Source organism: Anas acuta, chromosome Z, assembly GCF_963932015.1.
Source record: "Anas acuta chromosome Z, bAnaAcu1.1, whole genome shotgun sequence".
NCBI lineage: Eukaryota > Metazoa > Chordata > Aves > Anseriformes > Anatidae > Anas > Anas acuta.
Window position 1 is genome coordinate 45,534,588 of NC_089017.1, and position 17,254 is coordinate 45,551,841.

General features: G+C 40.8%; 1 protein-coding gene across 6 annotated transcripts; it reads left to right on the plus strand.

The window, feature by feature from the left end:
- The first annotated feature begins 3,992 nt into the window (after positions 1-3,992).
- On the plus strand, positions 3,993-14,092 carry CZH5orf63 (chromosome Z C5orf63 homolog). 6 transcript variants are annotated; one of them, XM_068667089.1, is made up of 5 exons: positions 4,450-4,560; positions 4,826-4,967; positions 9,604-9,727; positions 13,008-13,064; positions 13,836-14,092. In XM_068667089.1, the coding sequence occupies exons 3-5, from the start codon at positions 9,611-9,613 to the stop codon at positions 14,013-14,015; spliced, it is 354 nt and encodes a 117-aa protein (XP_068523190.1). In that variant the 5' UTR covers positions 4,450-4,560; positions 4,826-4,967; positions 9,604-9,610; the 3' UTR covers positions 14,016-14,092. The 6 variants fall into 6 exon arrangements, with proteins under 6 accessions (XP_068523191.1, XP_068523193.1, XP_068523189.1 ...); XM_068667091.1 differs by having other exon boundaries at positions 9,607-9,727; XM_068667090.1 differs by lacking the exons at positions 4,450-4,560; positions 4,826-4,967 and adding an exon at positions 3,993-4,122 and having other exon boundaries at positions 9,607-9,727.
- The last annotated feature ends 3,162 nt before the right edge of the window (positions 14,093-17,254 follow it).

The following is a 17,254-nucleotide window of genomic DNA, read 5'->3' on the forward strand; positions in this document are numbered from 1 at the left end:
ATGTGTTACATTAGTTGTGCCTTCAGAGTTTCACATGTAAACTGGGGGAGATGACTTCTGGATATGAGGGCTCTCATTGCACCATGTACAAAGCGATGCCCTCCCAAATAAGACAGACAGAGATTTTCAGTGGGCAGGCAGGAGCACAGCATCTGTCTCCTGTTCCCACTGTGTAGCTCAGGCTGAGGATAATGGTCCCACCAGCTACCTGTGGTCTACAGTTATTTCTGGGCAGTTTTCATCCCAGGCTTCATTCTTCCTGGTCTTACAGCCTCAGCCAGCCATGCCAGGACCCAGTATATCCAGATATGCCCCCAGAGAGTCTGAGACTGCCTCCCCAAGAGGCAATAGAACTGGGCAATGATCTCTGTCCCCAACATCTCACCCTGATGCCCACCCTGACCCATGGATGCTGCCTGCAGGGGATGGTGCTGGGCCTGGGTGCTCACAGTACCCACCGTACACAAGCACCACCTGGAAAGCTGCTGGTGCCACAGGGGTCCCAACAGCGGTTAAATGAGGTGGAGAAATGGGCACCAGTGGCCTGACCATGCTTTGTTCAGCAGGGCTGGCACAGTCTGAGAGCACCCTGAAAGCACAGGAGCTGCAGTCTCCAACAGAAGGCTTTGGGAAAACCTGAACAGCAGCACCTAATGTACCAGAAACCTCCTAGTGAGAGAAGGAAAAGCTACGTTTCTTTCTGGCATAAATTTCAACAGAGAGTACTTCAGCCCTAAAAAAGATAATAGCTGTAGCTTCCCATACAAGAATGCTATTTATATTTATTTATTTATTTTACTTTCAAGCTTTGACTTTAATTTTTATGCTTCAGGTTTGGCTATTATGTGGCCAAATTTCTCATAATGACTTGCATATCACAAATGGCCTAATAGAGATGACAGCTAATCCTGACAATATCCAGACTCTCTGCTGACAGTGCCAATTGGCTCATTGTGTACAGGAGGACAAAGAAGAAAGCGTTAAAAGCACTATCGTACATATAATACAATCTTAATTTAAAGTGCATCAGAAAATGTAAATGATATTAAATACTATTTAAGACAAATTGTGATGTCAAAGTAATTTTAAAATCCTCTCTGCAGATACTACACCTATTTTTCTACTTTCTTGTTTGGAGAGAGGAGTACACATTACATCTTCTAACAGCTCAGTGCTGCTGCATTTTAAATACAGTGTTTAATAAATGTGCCAATACAAACAAACCATGCAAAGTAGTGAAGAGCATATTGTGATATATACCAGATATAAAACTGTGAAGCTGTACATAAAGTCAAAATACTAGGGAAATAAAAAAGAAATCTGGAAGAGTACCTAATTGAAGGCCATTAGGAATAGCAATCCATCACAACACGAGTTCTTTTTAGTCTGAAATTGTGGAAGCAAGTCCAGACATTATTTAAGGAATACACAAAAAAAAGTACAGAAAGGCTTGTCCACCGTAGCAGGATGCTTATGCAGCAAATTTAACCATTGAACCGTGGCTGCCCTTGATATTTAAAGACATCCCATGCACCAGAATGAAAAATAGGATGGGGTTGCACTACTTCCAGATCTCTGAACATGTTTTATATAGTAAACTGCACAACAATCCATCATGTTCCTAAGCATAGTGGTAGTGACTCAAATTCTAAGGTAATAACTCTTTCAGCATCTGTAACATTTTTCTTCTCAAAGAACTACAAACATTAAAGAGGATGCATCACATAACTAATGTATGAAAACTGAAAGTATCTCTGTGCTGAACTATCGGAAGTGATATACCAGAAAACTGCCAAAGCAAAAACAGCCAATTACACAACACTTTAATTCTAAATTCTCTTTGCAGAAGGTTGTAGCATAAGGAATAATCTTTTATTTTCTTCTTTTTTCCTTTCCTTTCCTTCTCCCTTCCTTCTCCCTTCCTTCTCCCTTCCTTTCCTTTCCTTTCCTTTCCTTTCCTTTCCTTTCCTTTCCTTTCCTTTCCTTTCCTTTCCTTTCCTTTCCTTTCCTTTCCTTTCCTTTCCTTTCCTTTCCTTTCCTTTCCTTTCCTTTCCTTTCCTTTCCTTTCCTTTCCTTCTCCTTTCCTTTCAGATTATAAATAACCTGGATTAAGGTTGAAACCAGCCCACTCCAGATACATCTAAAAGCAGAACAAATGAACATAAGAAACAATGTAAGACTGAAAGCTGTCAAAAAATATTTTTATCTTGAAAATGGCATACACAATCAAATTAATGCTGTTCCGAACAGTTGCATTGGCAGGGCCAATTAGTGGTTTGATAAATACCTGAACTGATTTAAGCAATATGGCAATCACCTTGAAGTTAGGGAACGAACATGGCCAGTGCACAGCCTGCCTTCATCAGCTGTTCTATTTGAATAAACAGGCCAGGCTGGGGACTGTGTGCCCATCTCATTCAGGTTCTTCTGGAAATCCTATACACAGACCCCAGAGCAGGCTAGACTCCTTTTTGGAGTGAAAGGCACAAAACCAATCTGGTATCTGAGACATCAAGAACACGCTTTCCTCTTTATTTACCCTTGCTTTTTCACCAGGCTCTGCTGAATGTATCCTCTCCACAAAAAGTTGTCCTTCCACCCCCTTTTCAGCATTTAAAGGCCCCAGTCCTTTCTACCCCGTCTGTGACATAAGGTTTCCTAAACAAGCACTAAAGGCACATTTCTGCACCATGAAACAGGAACCAGGTACAGACCAGAGCTAAGACTCCCTGGGGTACAGCCAGGTGTGAGCTGGTTCACCCACTGCCTGAAGTGAGACTGTACAGGTCTGGCTTACACCAGTGCCAAACACTCAAGTCTGACACTGGAATTTCTGATTCTGACACAAAAATGAACAGCCAGAGTTAGCTGCCAGCATTACACCTCTCTTCAACTGAAGGGATTAAGATAAGGCTTGAAAATGAGTCACTGGAAGCTGACTAATCCTCAGCAGACACATTAGTTTACTCTGCTAGTTAATTAGGTATGTCACGTCGGCAGGGTAAGACTGCTCTCCTGCAGGCTTTCCCGCTGCATGCTGATGTGTTTCTCCAAGCACAGATGAGGAGGGAAAGCTGACTTGAAGTTGTACCCCAGAAGGTTTGTCTCCCTCTCTCAGCACAGGAATAACTACAAAAGCACAACCAAACCCCTGAGAGAAATACAGTGACTAAAGGAAGATGAGCCTACAGCTTTTATTCCTCAGAGGTGAACACCTGTTATCATTTATTTAAAACACTTCCCTGGAGAAAGAAAAACCAATACACCTGGAAACTAAAATACTGCCCATTTCTGTACATAGACAAATATCAAAAGATCCCAGGGCCCTCTCTTGTGGACAAGTATCCGTCTCAATGGAAGGGACAAAAAGGTCATGGTTTCAGAGAAGAATGTGGCAATTCGTTTCAGTAGGGAAACTCCTCAGGAGTGTCAGCTTGATAGCATTTTTAGATTAACCTCTTTTATACTTAATCGAATCCAGTTGTGTTAATTTGTAATGTGTAAACTACATTTACAATTTAGTTTGGATTTACTCATATACTCAAAAACATTCTTGCTAATCCCTGCTTCGTATCATCCACTAATCTGCTTAGCACACATAACAGGTAATGCTTCAAGCTGTAAATAGAAGTGGAGTGTTGTGCTTAGAAAGGATGTCTGTAGTGTGCCACTCTTCTTCCACACTTTCCTCCCAGTCATGAATATAGTTGGTGTCTGCATTAAATGTTAAAAGATTTTTAAAAAGGAAGGAAGAAAGGAAGGAAGGAAGGAAGGGAAGGAGAGAGGGAGGGAAGGAAATCACATCTTTAAAAAAAAATCCATTTTGTCTATATTGCAGCTTTTTGAGTCACAGGAAAGTGGATAGTCTCGCTAAAACTGAATTACCTACCGATAAAGAGACAGTTTAGGTCCACTGCTTCCTTTTGTTACATCAGACTTATTTCACTTTCAAAGGAAATAAATTGAATTAAAGCTCACTTACTCAACCTGGAGCCAGTTAAGCAGAGCGAGCAGAAGTGCTGCAGGGTCAGCCCTGCGCTTAGGGCAAATTTGGGGTCTTTCTGCCACAGCCGCCTGCAACTTCTCAGTGTATTTTCCCCACACCTTTCTGCTTCCTTTGCGGTATGTTTACGAACCGCTGTGATTTCTATGTGCTTTAACGATACGTACTGATGATGTTTTTTGTTTGTTTGTTTATTTGGGGAGGGGTGGGGGGGGGTGTTTTGGGTTGGATTTGTGTGTGTTTGTTGTCGCTGCTTCATCCAGAGCTATTCCCTCCTCATCCAACGCCCGCGTGCTGAGCGGGCCGGAGGAGAAGCCAGCGCGGCTGCTTTTCGATACACCCTTTTTTCGATAAACCCTTTTTATTATTTTCATTATTATTATTACTATTCCTCACACGGTGGGGGCGGCGACAGGCGGCAGCCCCGCTGCTGCCAGCAGGCGGCGGCCGAGCGGCGCCGGGCCCCGCCGCCTCCCTGCGGGCCGAGGCCTGGCGGCTGTGGCGGGCCGGGAGCGGAGCGGGGCCGGCCTGGCCGCCCCCCGCTGCCCGGAGGCAAGGTGCGTGGCGGCCCCGGGCTCACCGGGACGGGACGGGACGGGACGGGCTGCGGGGGCCGGCGGCTGAGGCTGCCGCGGGGCAGGCCGCGGGGGGGCTGGTGGCGGCCGCCATGGTGCTGGAGGAGCCCTCGGCAGAGGGCGGTGGTGGCGCAGGAGCGGCCGGAGGGGGCGAGCGGGGGTGGGCGGGGGCAGGTGGGATTTAGTTAGGGTAACAAAGTTAGTGTAAAAAAAACCAAACTTTATAATGACATGCCTGCTCTGCAAGGTTGAAGGTCGAGGTCTTCCTGTATTGGCGTGCCTCCTCTGGACGGCTGGTGGGGTAAAAGCCTTGCGGGGAGCTCAGCAGCCACGCTTTTTGGCTTCCCAGCTCACAGTGGCACCCTGTTCTGTTGTTTGCCATTTCCCTGGTAAGTATCAAATCGAAAAGAACAGAGACTGCCAGCACCTGCGCTTTCTTTGGTGGCCATAGCTGGTTTTGAAACAGGATCTGCAGGAGCAGGCTGTTTGAAGCTGCCGCTCGCTCGGGCCCTCAGCCTGTATTCCCACGTTTGCATCCTCTTGCTTTTCTGCCTTTTCATCAGCTGCTGCTGTGTCACACTAAAAGGAGGAATAATCAGAGAGAAGGAGTCAGCAGTATAGGCAACGTTTCTTTAAGACAAGCAGTTCAGCTGGGTACCCCACATTAGGGTTACAGAATGAAGTACTGTATCAGTGTACACTGTATGCAGAGAAATGCCTGGAAAGCAAAGAGGATGTAATCTTGTCTGAAAACATTGATAATAATGTGTGTAAAGCATTCAGAAACACATAGCACAAGTATATTGGTGACTTGAAGCTAAGACTATTTAAGAGTATGTGGCATCGTTAAAAGCACACGGTTGGGGAAAAGTCAGCCATACTTACCTTTCAATGATTGATGCTAACCTAAGGTTTTTACAGGTAATTATCTCATCCGAATAATGGCTAGATTTAGTCTCACATTTTATTTTTGCAGCACGCCAGAATTTATTAGGTGATGGAAATTGTGTTAACAGGCAATGAATCCCTTTTGGCTTTGTGAAACGCACTCTGGGCCAAGTTTAGATTTGCAAGCATCATTTGTTAAATCACTGTGTACAGTCGTACTATAGGGGAGGCAGGGCTTTTCAGTTTACAAGCATCCTTCCTTTTTGCATTTACATGTTAATTCTGTCTCTCAAGTCTTTATAATTACTTAGAGGTAGGCTAAGGAGGAGCCTAGAATAATGATGTTCAGAGATTTTATGTTTGCTTTCAGCAGGTTAGTCCTTGTGACAACAGACATGTATGATGCAAATGTGAACAGGATGTGAACGCCACTGGGCACCTCTGTGATGCTTCCCTTTCTTTTTGTCAGCCGTGAAACTGGCATGCAAATGATCCGTGGGGCTGGAGCTCTGCCTTCCAGCCCTGTGCAAGCTGGTGTTGGGAACCCACTGGTTTACGTGATGCTGTTCAGATAAATGGAGCTGCTGCAGTAGGTTTGCCTGATGAATGCTGGGATATTCCCTTTCATCAGCTCCTGATCAATAGCAGTTATGCTTAACCCTTCACAATACTAGAAACCTTCAGGGTTCCTGCAGAACCACAGCTCTTTGGTTTTATCCAAAACCTTTTTATTTAACCCAATAAAATTAGTAAAACTGATTTAAAAGCAAATATCTGCTGTAGCAGAACCTTAGTTGCGGTCCTGAGAAGCTCAAGTTGCTCTGTGCTAGCACCTTGCCTTAGCCCAGGTTAAATGCAGCTGTTCTGACTGCTCTCCTTCATAATGATGCTGTCTGGCAGCTGTGGGCTTCAGAGAAGCAGGGAAGACAAGCTGTATTTTCTGTGCCATTTCTGTGTCATTAACACGATGCCCTCTGACGATATGTCACCCCCCTCAGGGCTAGACTGCTTTGTGCTGGCGGAAGAGCAGAGCAAGTCTGAGGCCTGGACTGAGTCTGGTGTCATTTTATGAACCAGGATTAGTCCTTAGATTTTTTTTTTGTAACTGCCATGACAGTATGGCCTCTGTGTCATTCTCCAGAGGTGAATGAATTGACAGCCAGGGTTCTGTTTTCCTTAGGTTACTTATAAAAACATTCAGACAGATGCATGCAAACTCTGAAAATGACAGACTCCTGTTTCAGTAGTAGTACTGGTCAATGAGGATTTGCTCCTGAATTCTCAGGGTAGTGTTGCTTATGATTATTTGAAATTTTAGGGGGGCAGGGGTAAAACCCTGCACTAGTTTCTTTATTCTTGTGAGATCCTGAAGCTTAGGTATTGATACTGTTTCATCTGTTCCCCTTAGGCTGGTGTTTTGGCAGGAGCAGTCTCATTGGGCTCAAATTTATCTGAGGATGGAGAGATCTAAAAATTGGTGATAAAGGAGGGAACCAGAGTCATTTTATACACATAGTGTATGTATGTGGGGGAATAAGATCCATGGAAATCTAGGCATTACTCATTCTGCTGGTCACAGAACAATTTGAGGAGCATTTCCCTTGTTTTGAAGGAACAAAATTTGTCTTGCTAGGCTGGCAACTGAAGCATTCCTTTAAAAACTTGCCAGAATGCAAATGGTTTGTTTTGACGTTTTTATCTTGCACGTGAGCTGGCCAACATGCTGCACTTCGTTGTGCCAAAAACGCATCCTCTCTGGGCAGCTATTTGCTGTGGACCTAAACATTTCTAACTATGGGTGAGGCTAGTCACTGTCATTCAGATTTGCATATTTTTTTTTCCCCAAAATGCTCAAAGCTGATTTTTGTGTTTGTGTATTTGCTGTGTAAAATCCTGGACAATTAGATTTCCAGCTGGCTAAGTGAAACACATGCACTGCTGTGCACCCTGAGGAATAGCAGCTTGTGCCGTGCTGGTCACCTGCTGCTTCGCAGGGACAGCAGGCATGCTGCTCTGCCCCGGCAGCTGACTCTCAAACTGGTGCCAAGCATGACGCCTGCAGCTGAAGAACCCTTTTTGGACCAAGGTAGACAGTAAACCCAAACACAGAAACCTGTTTGTTGCAGAATATTCCGTTTTAACCAGCATTTTCAAGGTGGTCAGAAGAAAAAAAAAAATAAAAAAGGAAAAAAAATTATATGTACATTTTTCCTGAAATTTGGCCACCCCAGTTACAATTTTCAATGGATACCAAGTTTTCTTTGTATTTGTTCTGTTTAAACTTTTTCTGGAAATATGGCAGGGCACCCTTATCCATGTCCTGTGGAAAAATGGGTGGCCCTAAGGCAGGTGGAGCAGTGTCAAGTCATGTGTTTGATTTTTGTCATGGTTGTTGCTTAGAAACATAGCTGCTAAGTAGCCTTAAGTTTAGATCCCACTGCAGTGTTTTGTGTTCTGTAGTAGACATGCTGGTTAAACTGTTTCTCTTAAAATACATAATACTGCTGTCCTAGTTTCAGTTAGGACGGAGTTAATTTTCCCCGTAGAAGCTGGTAGGGTGCTATGTTTTGGCTTAGGATGAGAAGAGTGCTGATAACATGCTGATGTTTTAATTGTTGCAGAGCAATGCTTGCACAAGCCAAGGACATTTCAGCTTCTCACTCTGTCCTGCCAGCGGGCAGGCTGGGGGTGCAGCAGGAGCTGGGAGGGGACAGACCCAGGACAGCTGACCCAAACTGGCCAAAGGGGTATCTGTATCATCAGATGTCACGCTGAGCAATAGATAGGGGTGGCTAGTCAGGGGAAGAGGGCTGGACTGCTTGGGGTTAGGCTGGGCATTGGTCAGCGGGTGGCGAGCAATTGTACTGTGCATCACTTGTTTCATACATATTATTAGTAGTAGTACTATTATCATCATTATTGTTATTATTTTCCTGTCTTAATAAACCATCCCTATCCCAACTCACAGGCTTCACTTCCCCCTCCCTCTCTGGGATGGGGGAGAGAAATGGGAAAAGGTGAGCGAACGGCTGTGTGGTGTTTAGCTGCCGGCCAGGTTAAACCATAACAACTGTATAATATTAGTACTGAGAAATCCAGTGAAAGCACTGGGCTCTTTGTTGCTGCACATCCTAAAACATGCTTATCAATTGCAACAGTCCTTTTCTTCTACAGTATACCTCACACTGAAGGAGCTCAAACATATAATGTGTGCTCTCACGTTATGTTTGTGATCAGCTGTAGTTAGTAAAACTTCAGGCAAGTTGCGCTTGAACAGAAATTAAACAGAAACCATTTGGCTTTATGTAAAACCAACTTGATTGCCACAGTGTAGACTGTGTATCATCTCTGCCCACTGTCAGTGCAGTCTCCCTTTTGCTTCTACTTTTTACCTCCGAGACCCAGAATGTCTTGTAAAGATCACATTAAGATGCAACCTGGGAGGAAGCACTGTTGTTAGTAATGTTACTTGAAATAGATGACTTCAAAACTCCAGTATGGTACCCTTCAACAAGACTACTTTTAATCAGCTTTCTTAAACCACCCCAAAGAAACCAGAAACAAATCAACATCTTTCATAAATTAATTTGCTGTTGCATTATGGACTCAGGGCAATGTGCATTTTTTTAATGTTGCTGAGTTAAAATGTCTTGGCTACAGCTTTTCTTTTGCTGCAGGAAGCATTATTTTAATATTCCGATTAGGTAGAGATTAGTTGTTTGATGGAATAATTTTAAGTAGAATATGTCAAGCACTGTAGCAAGATTACAGAGGTTCAAAGCATTCACTTTGCATTTTGTTAATATCACGTAATTCTTACTGGCACATATCGAGTTGAAACACCGTAATGCATTTATGTCAGCATCGATGTTACAGAATTTAAAAGAGGCATTTCAGCAAGAAAATATAATGTTTTTTAGATGAAGCTACAGTTCTGGAGCTACCCCAAGTTCTTTCTGGCCAATCACATACTGACATATTTTTCTGACTAATATGTTGATACTGTGAACATAAAAAAGCTGTGAAAATGGTTTGATTGTGTACTTTAGAACTGCTCCACATTAATTTTAAAATTAAATTTCATAAGTTTTAACTTATCGCAAAACAATTAAACTACACATTTTATTTTTGCCTTAGCAGGATTATGGTGCTGTGTTTTCTAAGCAGAGCCATGCATCTAGCAAGATATTCATCCCGTCTACTGGGAAGACAACTGTGTTCAGCCAGTGCAAATAAGCCAGTGTTGACTTTGTTCACCAAGGTAAAAGTAGTTTACAATGTAAAGCTAGGCAAGACTGCATATATATCAGTTTTGATATATGTGAATCCCAGATGAAGCAGCTTGGCTTTTTGTGTAGTATTGGGTATTCTGCTTTGGGGATTTCTTTAGATTCTAGGCTTTACAGCACACTCCTCTCACAAAGAAGTAGTTACAAGCAACAAATGGAGACTTCAAGACTGCTGAATCTCACTGGCACTATGGTCCATTTTCTAGTGGAAAATTATTCTGTGACTACCAGTGTTTTATCCTGGAAATGGACATCAAAGATGAGTTTTCATACCTAATCTGCTCTGGACAAGCATGAGCAGTCAAAGCAGGCTCTCCAAAGCACTCACGTTTAATTTCAGTGCAAACTGTGAGACTGAAAATATATCAAAGCAGTATTGATAGTGTATGAAGAAAAAGAAAATTCTGCTTCACTCCCTTTTGCTTTATTGGCTCTGTAAAGCTAACAGGAATAAAATACAGAAAAAGCTTTGTGGCATGAGCAGTTATTCTTAAGCATATGTGATGAGCAGGAATGGTCATCTGTGAACTGTCACCTTCCACAAATTGTGATTAAGGGCCTACATTGTCTGCAGAGATCTTCTCCACTTTTAGTCAGGACGGCACACTGCAGTCTGTGATGCATTTGTATGGTTCACGTAGCCGTTGAGGTCTCTGAGAGGAGAAAAGCTAAAAAATGCAAAGCACTGAGAATGTTGAAATCAGTATGGAGGTATTTGTTGATGAGGGATTTGATTAAAATTATTTCCTTCTCCTGCACAATGTTTGTTCATTCCATCCCTACCCATAAAGGAATGTTTAAACTGTGGAATGTAGGAATAGATTTAAAAAAAAAAAAAGTACCAGTTGTTTCTTAATCAGTGGAATACATTCTTTAAGATGTACTATACTTTAAAGTTAAAAGTCTCTTCTCTCCCTGCCTGATTCAGCATCAGTTCACTCACAGTCAGGATGTGATAAAGTAGGGAATAATGAGCTTAGCTTTGGGTTAATAATTGGAAAAAAGCTCTTCTGTATCATTTTGTGTCATAAAATTTTATACTAGTAAAACTGTATGAAATCAAGTTTTCTGGGAGCAGGGTTCAAGTAGTTCTCTAACTGGCCGCTTTGGTTGAACATGTTTTTAATGTAAAATGTTTTTTGTGTCTGATATTACTGGCAGATGCAAAGCAGAATACAGACTGCTTTAAATTTAGTCAGCACTCTTAGTTAATGCTACTTAACTACATTTTTCCTTCCTTTGTATTTTTAAGTATAAGGAGGAAAAGGCAGGAGAGAGTTATGGCTTCTGTGACCTCTTCAAACTGGTAGATGCTAGCACTGCCAAATGGTTTTCTCCCTCACAGGCTCCATTTATGCCAACACACATGTATTCATATAACAACTGCTCCAGGATTAAGGAAAAAAGAACACTTTTTTTTTTTTCCTCAAGATTACTGTAAGTCAGATCAGTTCTGCTGTCTAGCTTTACTTGCAGCTTTATGAGTACTTATGCCAGCACAAAAGAAGCGCTGGCAGGAAGATGGGCCTGCTTCGTTCACCATCAGTGCCAGCTTAAAATGAGCACAAAACTTCAGTCTAAGTATGCAGCATAAATGAGAATTATCTGCGGAAATAAAACTGTCTTCCACCACGTGTACATTCTAACAGATTTAGCTAACAGCCTAACATTGGTCACTTTAGTAAGGTATTTAGTATTGCTACCTCAGCAATAGGAGTCCTGCTTGCCACAGTAACATACCTCTCAGATGGGAGATTTTCTCAGCTTCATCCAGGCAGCCCTTTTACAAAGATAAAGTCACAGCAGAGACCTACTTTAGGGCACACTTGTACTGAAAATATGCTAGAATATAAATGGACCTTTAAGCAAATGTCACTGTTCACTGAAATAGTTTACAGTCTGATTTTAAACCAGCTCCAATCTTTTTAGTGCCATGTAGTGGTAAAGGTTGTCAACAGGGCAAGAGTAAAAGCATATTCTTTGCTAAGAATCAGCTTAATTTTTTTAATACTTTTGTGTGACTGTTAGAATGCTTTCCACAGAACTGTGTACATCCTACTCCCTCTGTAAGGAGCCTGAGACTTTGCAAAATAGGATTCAGGAACATTTGTCTCCATTACTGATACATACCTTTGAGTCTTTAGTATGTCTCTCCATGCAAAAGCGTCAAGAACTAGCTCCTCATACAGGACTGTTGACCTTTAGCAGGTTGCATAGGTTTTCAGAGTATAAGGATTTGTCTGTATGAAAGACAGTTTAGATCAGATGTGAATTAAAAGTAGAGTATTTAATCCAAATTAATTCACACACAGGAAATAGTTATTTCTTATTTCAGATTAACTCTGTGTGTAAAGAAGATTTTAAGTTGAAGGGAGAGAAGTAAATACTTCCCAGCTGTGAGTGGTATTTCATGGCAGAGGGATGGAGCCACCATATTTGCTGCTGTCTACTTTGTTATGTGAGTTATAGGCCAAATGCTACTACTGAATGCTGAAGCAACATGCCTTCATGTTCTTCAGATATGCATTGCTCTAACAATCATGATGCATGATCAGCAAAAGACAGCTGTATAACTGTAGTGGAAGACTAGGAAATTTTCAAAAACGAGAGGTTTTATTGGAAAATCTGACCCCATCACAGGTTGAAGCTGTGTTCCATTTCACCTTGATGGAGGTTCACTATCCTCCCAGCTGTGCAGGTTGGAAGGAAGCAATTGTACTTAATTCCTATGAGCCAAACTCAGCCATGTTATTTTAACTTACTTTTTTTTTTTTTTCCCTGTTTGAACTGCCCCCAGTGACTTGATCTGAAGTAGACTAGGAGTTGATCATGTTGACTCCCTCATTCCCCTTCTGACAAAAGCAGTACCAGCAGTTGTTTCCAGCTGGAGATGGCAACACTTTTAATACCCATTACAGCTGAAATATACTGGGGGGGGGGGGGGGCGGGGGGGGAGGATAAAACACCTAAACTGTGCCCTTTACTTTTAGAATAGCAGTTGAAAACTGTTTGTTTGTACCATGAGAAAAATAACAGCAAATGTATAAATTTTGTGAGGGAAGCAAGAGTAGTTTTTCATTTCATCCATTCTGCAACAGTAAAGATTTAGAAGCAATAAGATGTAGGAGAGAAATGGGAGAGGGAACCCACATTTACAGTAATGACCACTCCTGTCTGTTATGTCACTTGATGCTATAAATGATCTGTGTGTTTTAGTGCATGCTTTAAGATGGTCTGAATGTTTTCCTTTAGAAACCTTGCCCTCTGTGTGATGAAGCAAAAGAAGTGCTCGAGCCATATAAGAGAAGGGTAACGTAATACTGTACAGTTTATATAGAGAAAGAATAGCTAATCAGGATTCTTTATTTGGGAAAGAAAATTGCTTGGATTTATTTGCATCCAGTATTCTTTCATGGGTGACCTCTTCAAGACAATTTCAGAACTGATTTCCATAAAACTCATTATCCAAAAACATTTTGCAACAAGGCTACTCTAATATCTATTGGCAAACTAAACCAACATACACTTAATTGCAAAAGTTTTAAAACCACTGTGTTTATAGATACTATTTTTCTTGCTGGTAGAGGAGTTTGCAACTCTTATGAGGCAAGAAATGATATAATTTGGGAAGGATACTGGTATTGATGCAGGGCTACCAAATATAGTTCAAATATTTGAACAGTTTTTGCTGTTCTTCAACAAAGATTTGATGTCTTTCTTGAAAGAAGAAATTGTTAGTAGCAACATTAAAGAGGTGTTGCACTCTGCAGCTTAACATGAAGCTATTGTGTTTCCAGCTGTATATTTGTTGTAGCTTATGCTCAAAGGAGAGTGGTTCTGCACAGGGATTCAAAAATACCTTGCTGGACTAAAGCAAGAGTTGTTTGCAGATACCCAGCCAAAGACAGTGGCTGCTTATTTTTTGTATCCACAAAATGAGCAATTATCTGTGACTTGGAAGAATAAATCCAAAAGCACAATGAAAACATTGCATTTCTGAGGAAGAAACTTGATTAAAAGACAATCAGATATTGTTTTTCAGTGTTTAGTATGTACTAACATATTTCTTTTCTGTGACAGTTTATTTTGCAGGAAGTGGATATTACCCTTCCAGAGAACTCTGCATGGTATGATAAGTACAAATATGACATACCTGTTTTCCATTTAAATGGAAAGTTCCTAATGAAGCATCGAGTAGACATTCAAAAGTTTGAGGAGCAGCTTTCAAAGCTGGAGTTGCATAATGACAGAAACCATTGAAGAAAATGCAACTGTTCTCATATGATTCTGAAAGGACTGTGCAAAATAAATGGCATGAAAAAAAACAGTGTTCATTATCTGGCCTTACTTTTATTGGAACTTACGGTACCCCTGTCCTAAAAAAATAGAGTGACTTATATTTTATTTTGTATTAGTCAACCATACACATAGCCCCACAAGCAGCCTTTGCTGTGCCTACTGCATCTATTGTTATCCTGGACTGGCTTTTCATTGACAAAAAAAAATGTTGCTCCCTAGCAGCAGATAAAATGAAATATGCATTGAGATTGTTAGTACATTTAAGTTGCAAGTCTTTAAGAGACATGAAGAAATTGAGGAGTGTATCCTAAATGCTGATTTTGAAATGGGGAAGAGGTCTGTAAATGCACTGTAAATGAAAAGGACACTTGATTAAGGACAGCACACTCTCAGTGAAACAGTCATACCTCTAGAACAATCAGCACAATTTGATATAGCTGTTACTCATATGTGAACACCAAGTGGATTTTTTTTCTTCTCATGGGATGAATGTGTTGCACTTAAGGCTATCATATCTACTACAGCAAGCTTTTGTCTTAGTATTTGAACTACTCCCAGTCACTTCTGAGAAAGAAATAAGGAAAAAAAAAAAAAAGTGTAATAGAGCCAAAAGAAGAAAATCTGTAATGGAAACAATATTTATTAGCTCCAAACCAATTTCTACTAGTGCCACCGATTTCAGACTATAAAATGGAAGCAAGAAACCCAGAGAGTTTCTTCAAAATTTTCCAAGCAATCAACACAAAAACAACACAAAGGCAATGGGAATTCTCCCTTACATTCCAATTACATTCTAAAACAAAAGCCATGCTAATACACTATCTTCTGCTCTGCTTAGGGATGCTTGTGGCATGATTCTCCATCATTACAAACCCAGTGAGCAGAGAAAACTTGTTTCTCTAATTGTGTTATGGGAACAGTGGTTGGGCCTCTGGGCTAGAGTTCTGTGGTAATTCAGTCCAGTCTTTATGTTTTCTGACAGAAAGGAATCACATTTAGTTACACTCTGCAACACAACTGCAAATCCATTTATCATTTGGCAACAACATTCTTTTATGGAGGGGTTCTGTTAGTACATTATTGGTGATGAAAAAATGTGTTGTGGACATACAGAATGCCTAAGTTAAATTTCAGGAGCAGAAGAAAGGTAAATTAAGTCAACTGTTCTAAGCTGAATAGTCTGTAATATACACCGAAGAAAGGTCTACTTCAGCTCTACTTAATAGAACCTCCTAAACAGAAGCTAATCTACACCTGCTGCATTTCTATTCTTTCTGTCATTGTAATATTCATTCTTCTCTACTTATTAAGAATTTAAACAATTTTAATAGATGTAGTCTTCGCAGGGAGAAAAATCCAGACACAAAACCTGGTTAGGACAGCAGATTGAAATTCACTGGGATTCACTACAGGCTTAAGCTTTTAGGGTATGGTTCAATAAGAAATGAGCTAATCTTCTATTGTGAAAGTAGGCACATGGTCCCATCCGGCATCTTCAGCCAATGAGGATGAATTTTGCAAGATCAAATTTTGCGGGAGGGGCAGAAATTAAAACTTTCTTCCAGTTCAACAGCTTGAATCTACTTTGCAAGGGGTATGAAAATGTCTGAGTGTTGCCAGAACAGAGATCTGTGCCCTTCATAGAGCATAGTTCAGGAACATCATCTAACTACACCCTGAGATTTGCTTCAGAGGACTTCAGAAAACTTCATTTCATAGTAATTCCTTCTCTTCAAGAAGACTGCGGAAAGAGAAAAGCATCAGTCTTGTGGTGGATTTACTAGATTTGCAAGAACTCAAGAGTCAGCTTAGAAGTTTAAGCATCTCATTAAACCTGTTTCAACTTTTTATCAGCAACTCTGATTAAATGTTTGGTCCAAAACTGAAATTATAGCCAATTTTTCCTTTATGTAACCATTTTATACTTTCTGTAACCTTACTTTACCTCTAGATCCTTTTCTTTTACCCTGGTGTCATCGTTTACATTGAAGATGAATAGTGAGTTGTGGAGACTTAAAAAACAAGCTGAAACTTCTCAGGAGTAAGTGACTGAACCCCAGTAACACAACAAAGTATTAAATGTAAAGGGAAAAAAACATGTACTTTATGCAGTATATAATGCTGCAGTTAAATTTCTAAGTTAACCACAAGTTACTGTTAAATAATGTGTGTGAATTTTATCTGTATCAGCAAGCAAATGCCATTTTATTTCTTTCTATAATATGAGATGGTTTCAGAGGGCTCTGGCTGGTTCTTCCTTGCTGAGATTTTGTAATAAAATGACCAGCATATAGTGCTTTTCAGGCATACATCAAGCACTCTTCTAAAATACACCATTGTTATCTCAAAGATAAAGAGAACAGAGGTCATGTGGACTTGCCCCATTTCCTAATATACATCACTGACAGTGGCTGGAATAGCCATCATAGAGCAATTTTCCTTTATTTTTAATGTGGTCTGCTTTGGGGAAAAAAAAAAAAAAAAGAAAAAAAAAAAAAGGAGGTCAAAAGCAAACTTCTGAATCATATAGTAGGTGATGAATCTTTTGTTCCTTATTCATTTGGACTGTGGAGGTTTTCCTCTGTAGTCACTCAGATATTTTTTTTTTCCTCTTTATTTTGTAACATGAATGATAACAGGATTTCTATAATAGCTTTTGTTCGTGGCGTAGACTTTATCAGTGAGATAGAAGTTTTCTATTTTGGCTGTAGGTGCTGTGTATAATGTAGAGACAAGGGGTGACTGCCTCTTCCAACTCTTCTTTCTGTTTAAAATCAAGCACAACCATGTATTGTGTGTGCCTCATCAATTTTCTTTTTCAATACAAGTCTGTGAGAAAGGTCGTTGTAGACCTATGTGCAAGCAACAGGCCCAGACATCTGGGTGGATGTTCTGTGATGTGGAAAGATCGCTTCCAACCATGAGTCTTAAAATCCCATCATAGCCTTCCAAAGTCAAAACAAGGATATAATTCCCAAACGTTCCAGCAGTATCTGAGAAGACACTGCTATTCTGCAGTTTCAAGGGAGCGGTATCCCTCCTCTCATCAGTTTGGGCATAAAGACAGGAATTGGGAACGTATGAATATAAAGCACTGGTAGCAGACAAGGAGCTGAGCTATAGTCATTGCCAGGTAAAAGCCCTGAAGGACAAGCAGATGAACAAGAGTCTGGGAGTAAGTTTTAGACCACAGGTTCTAC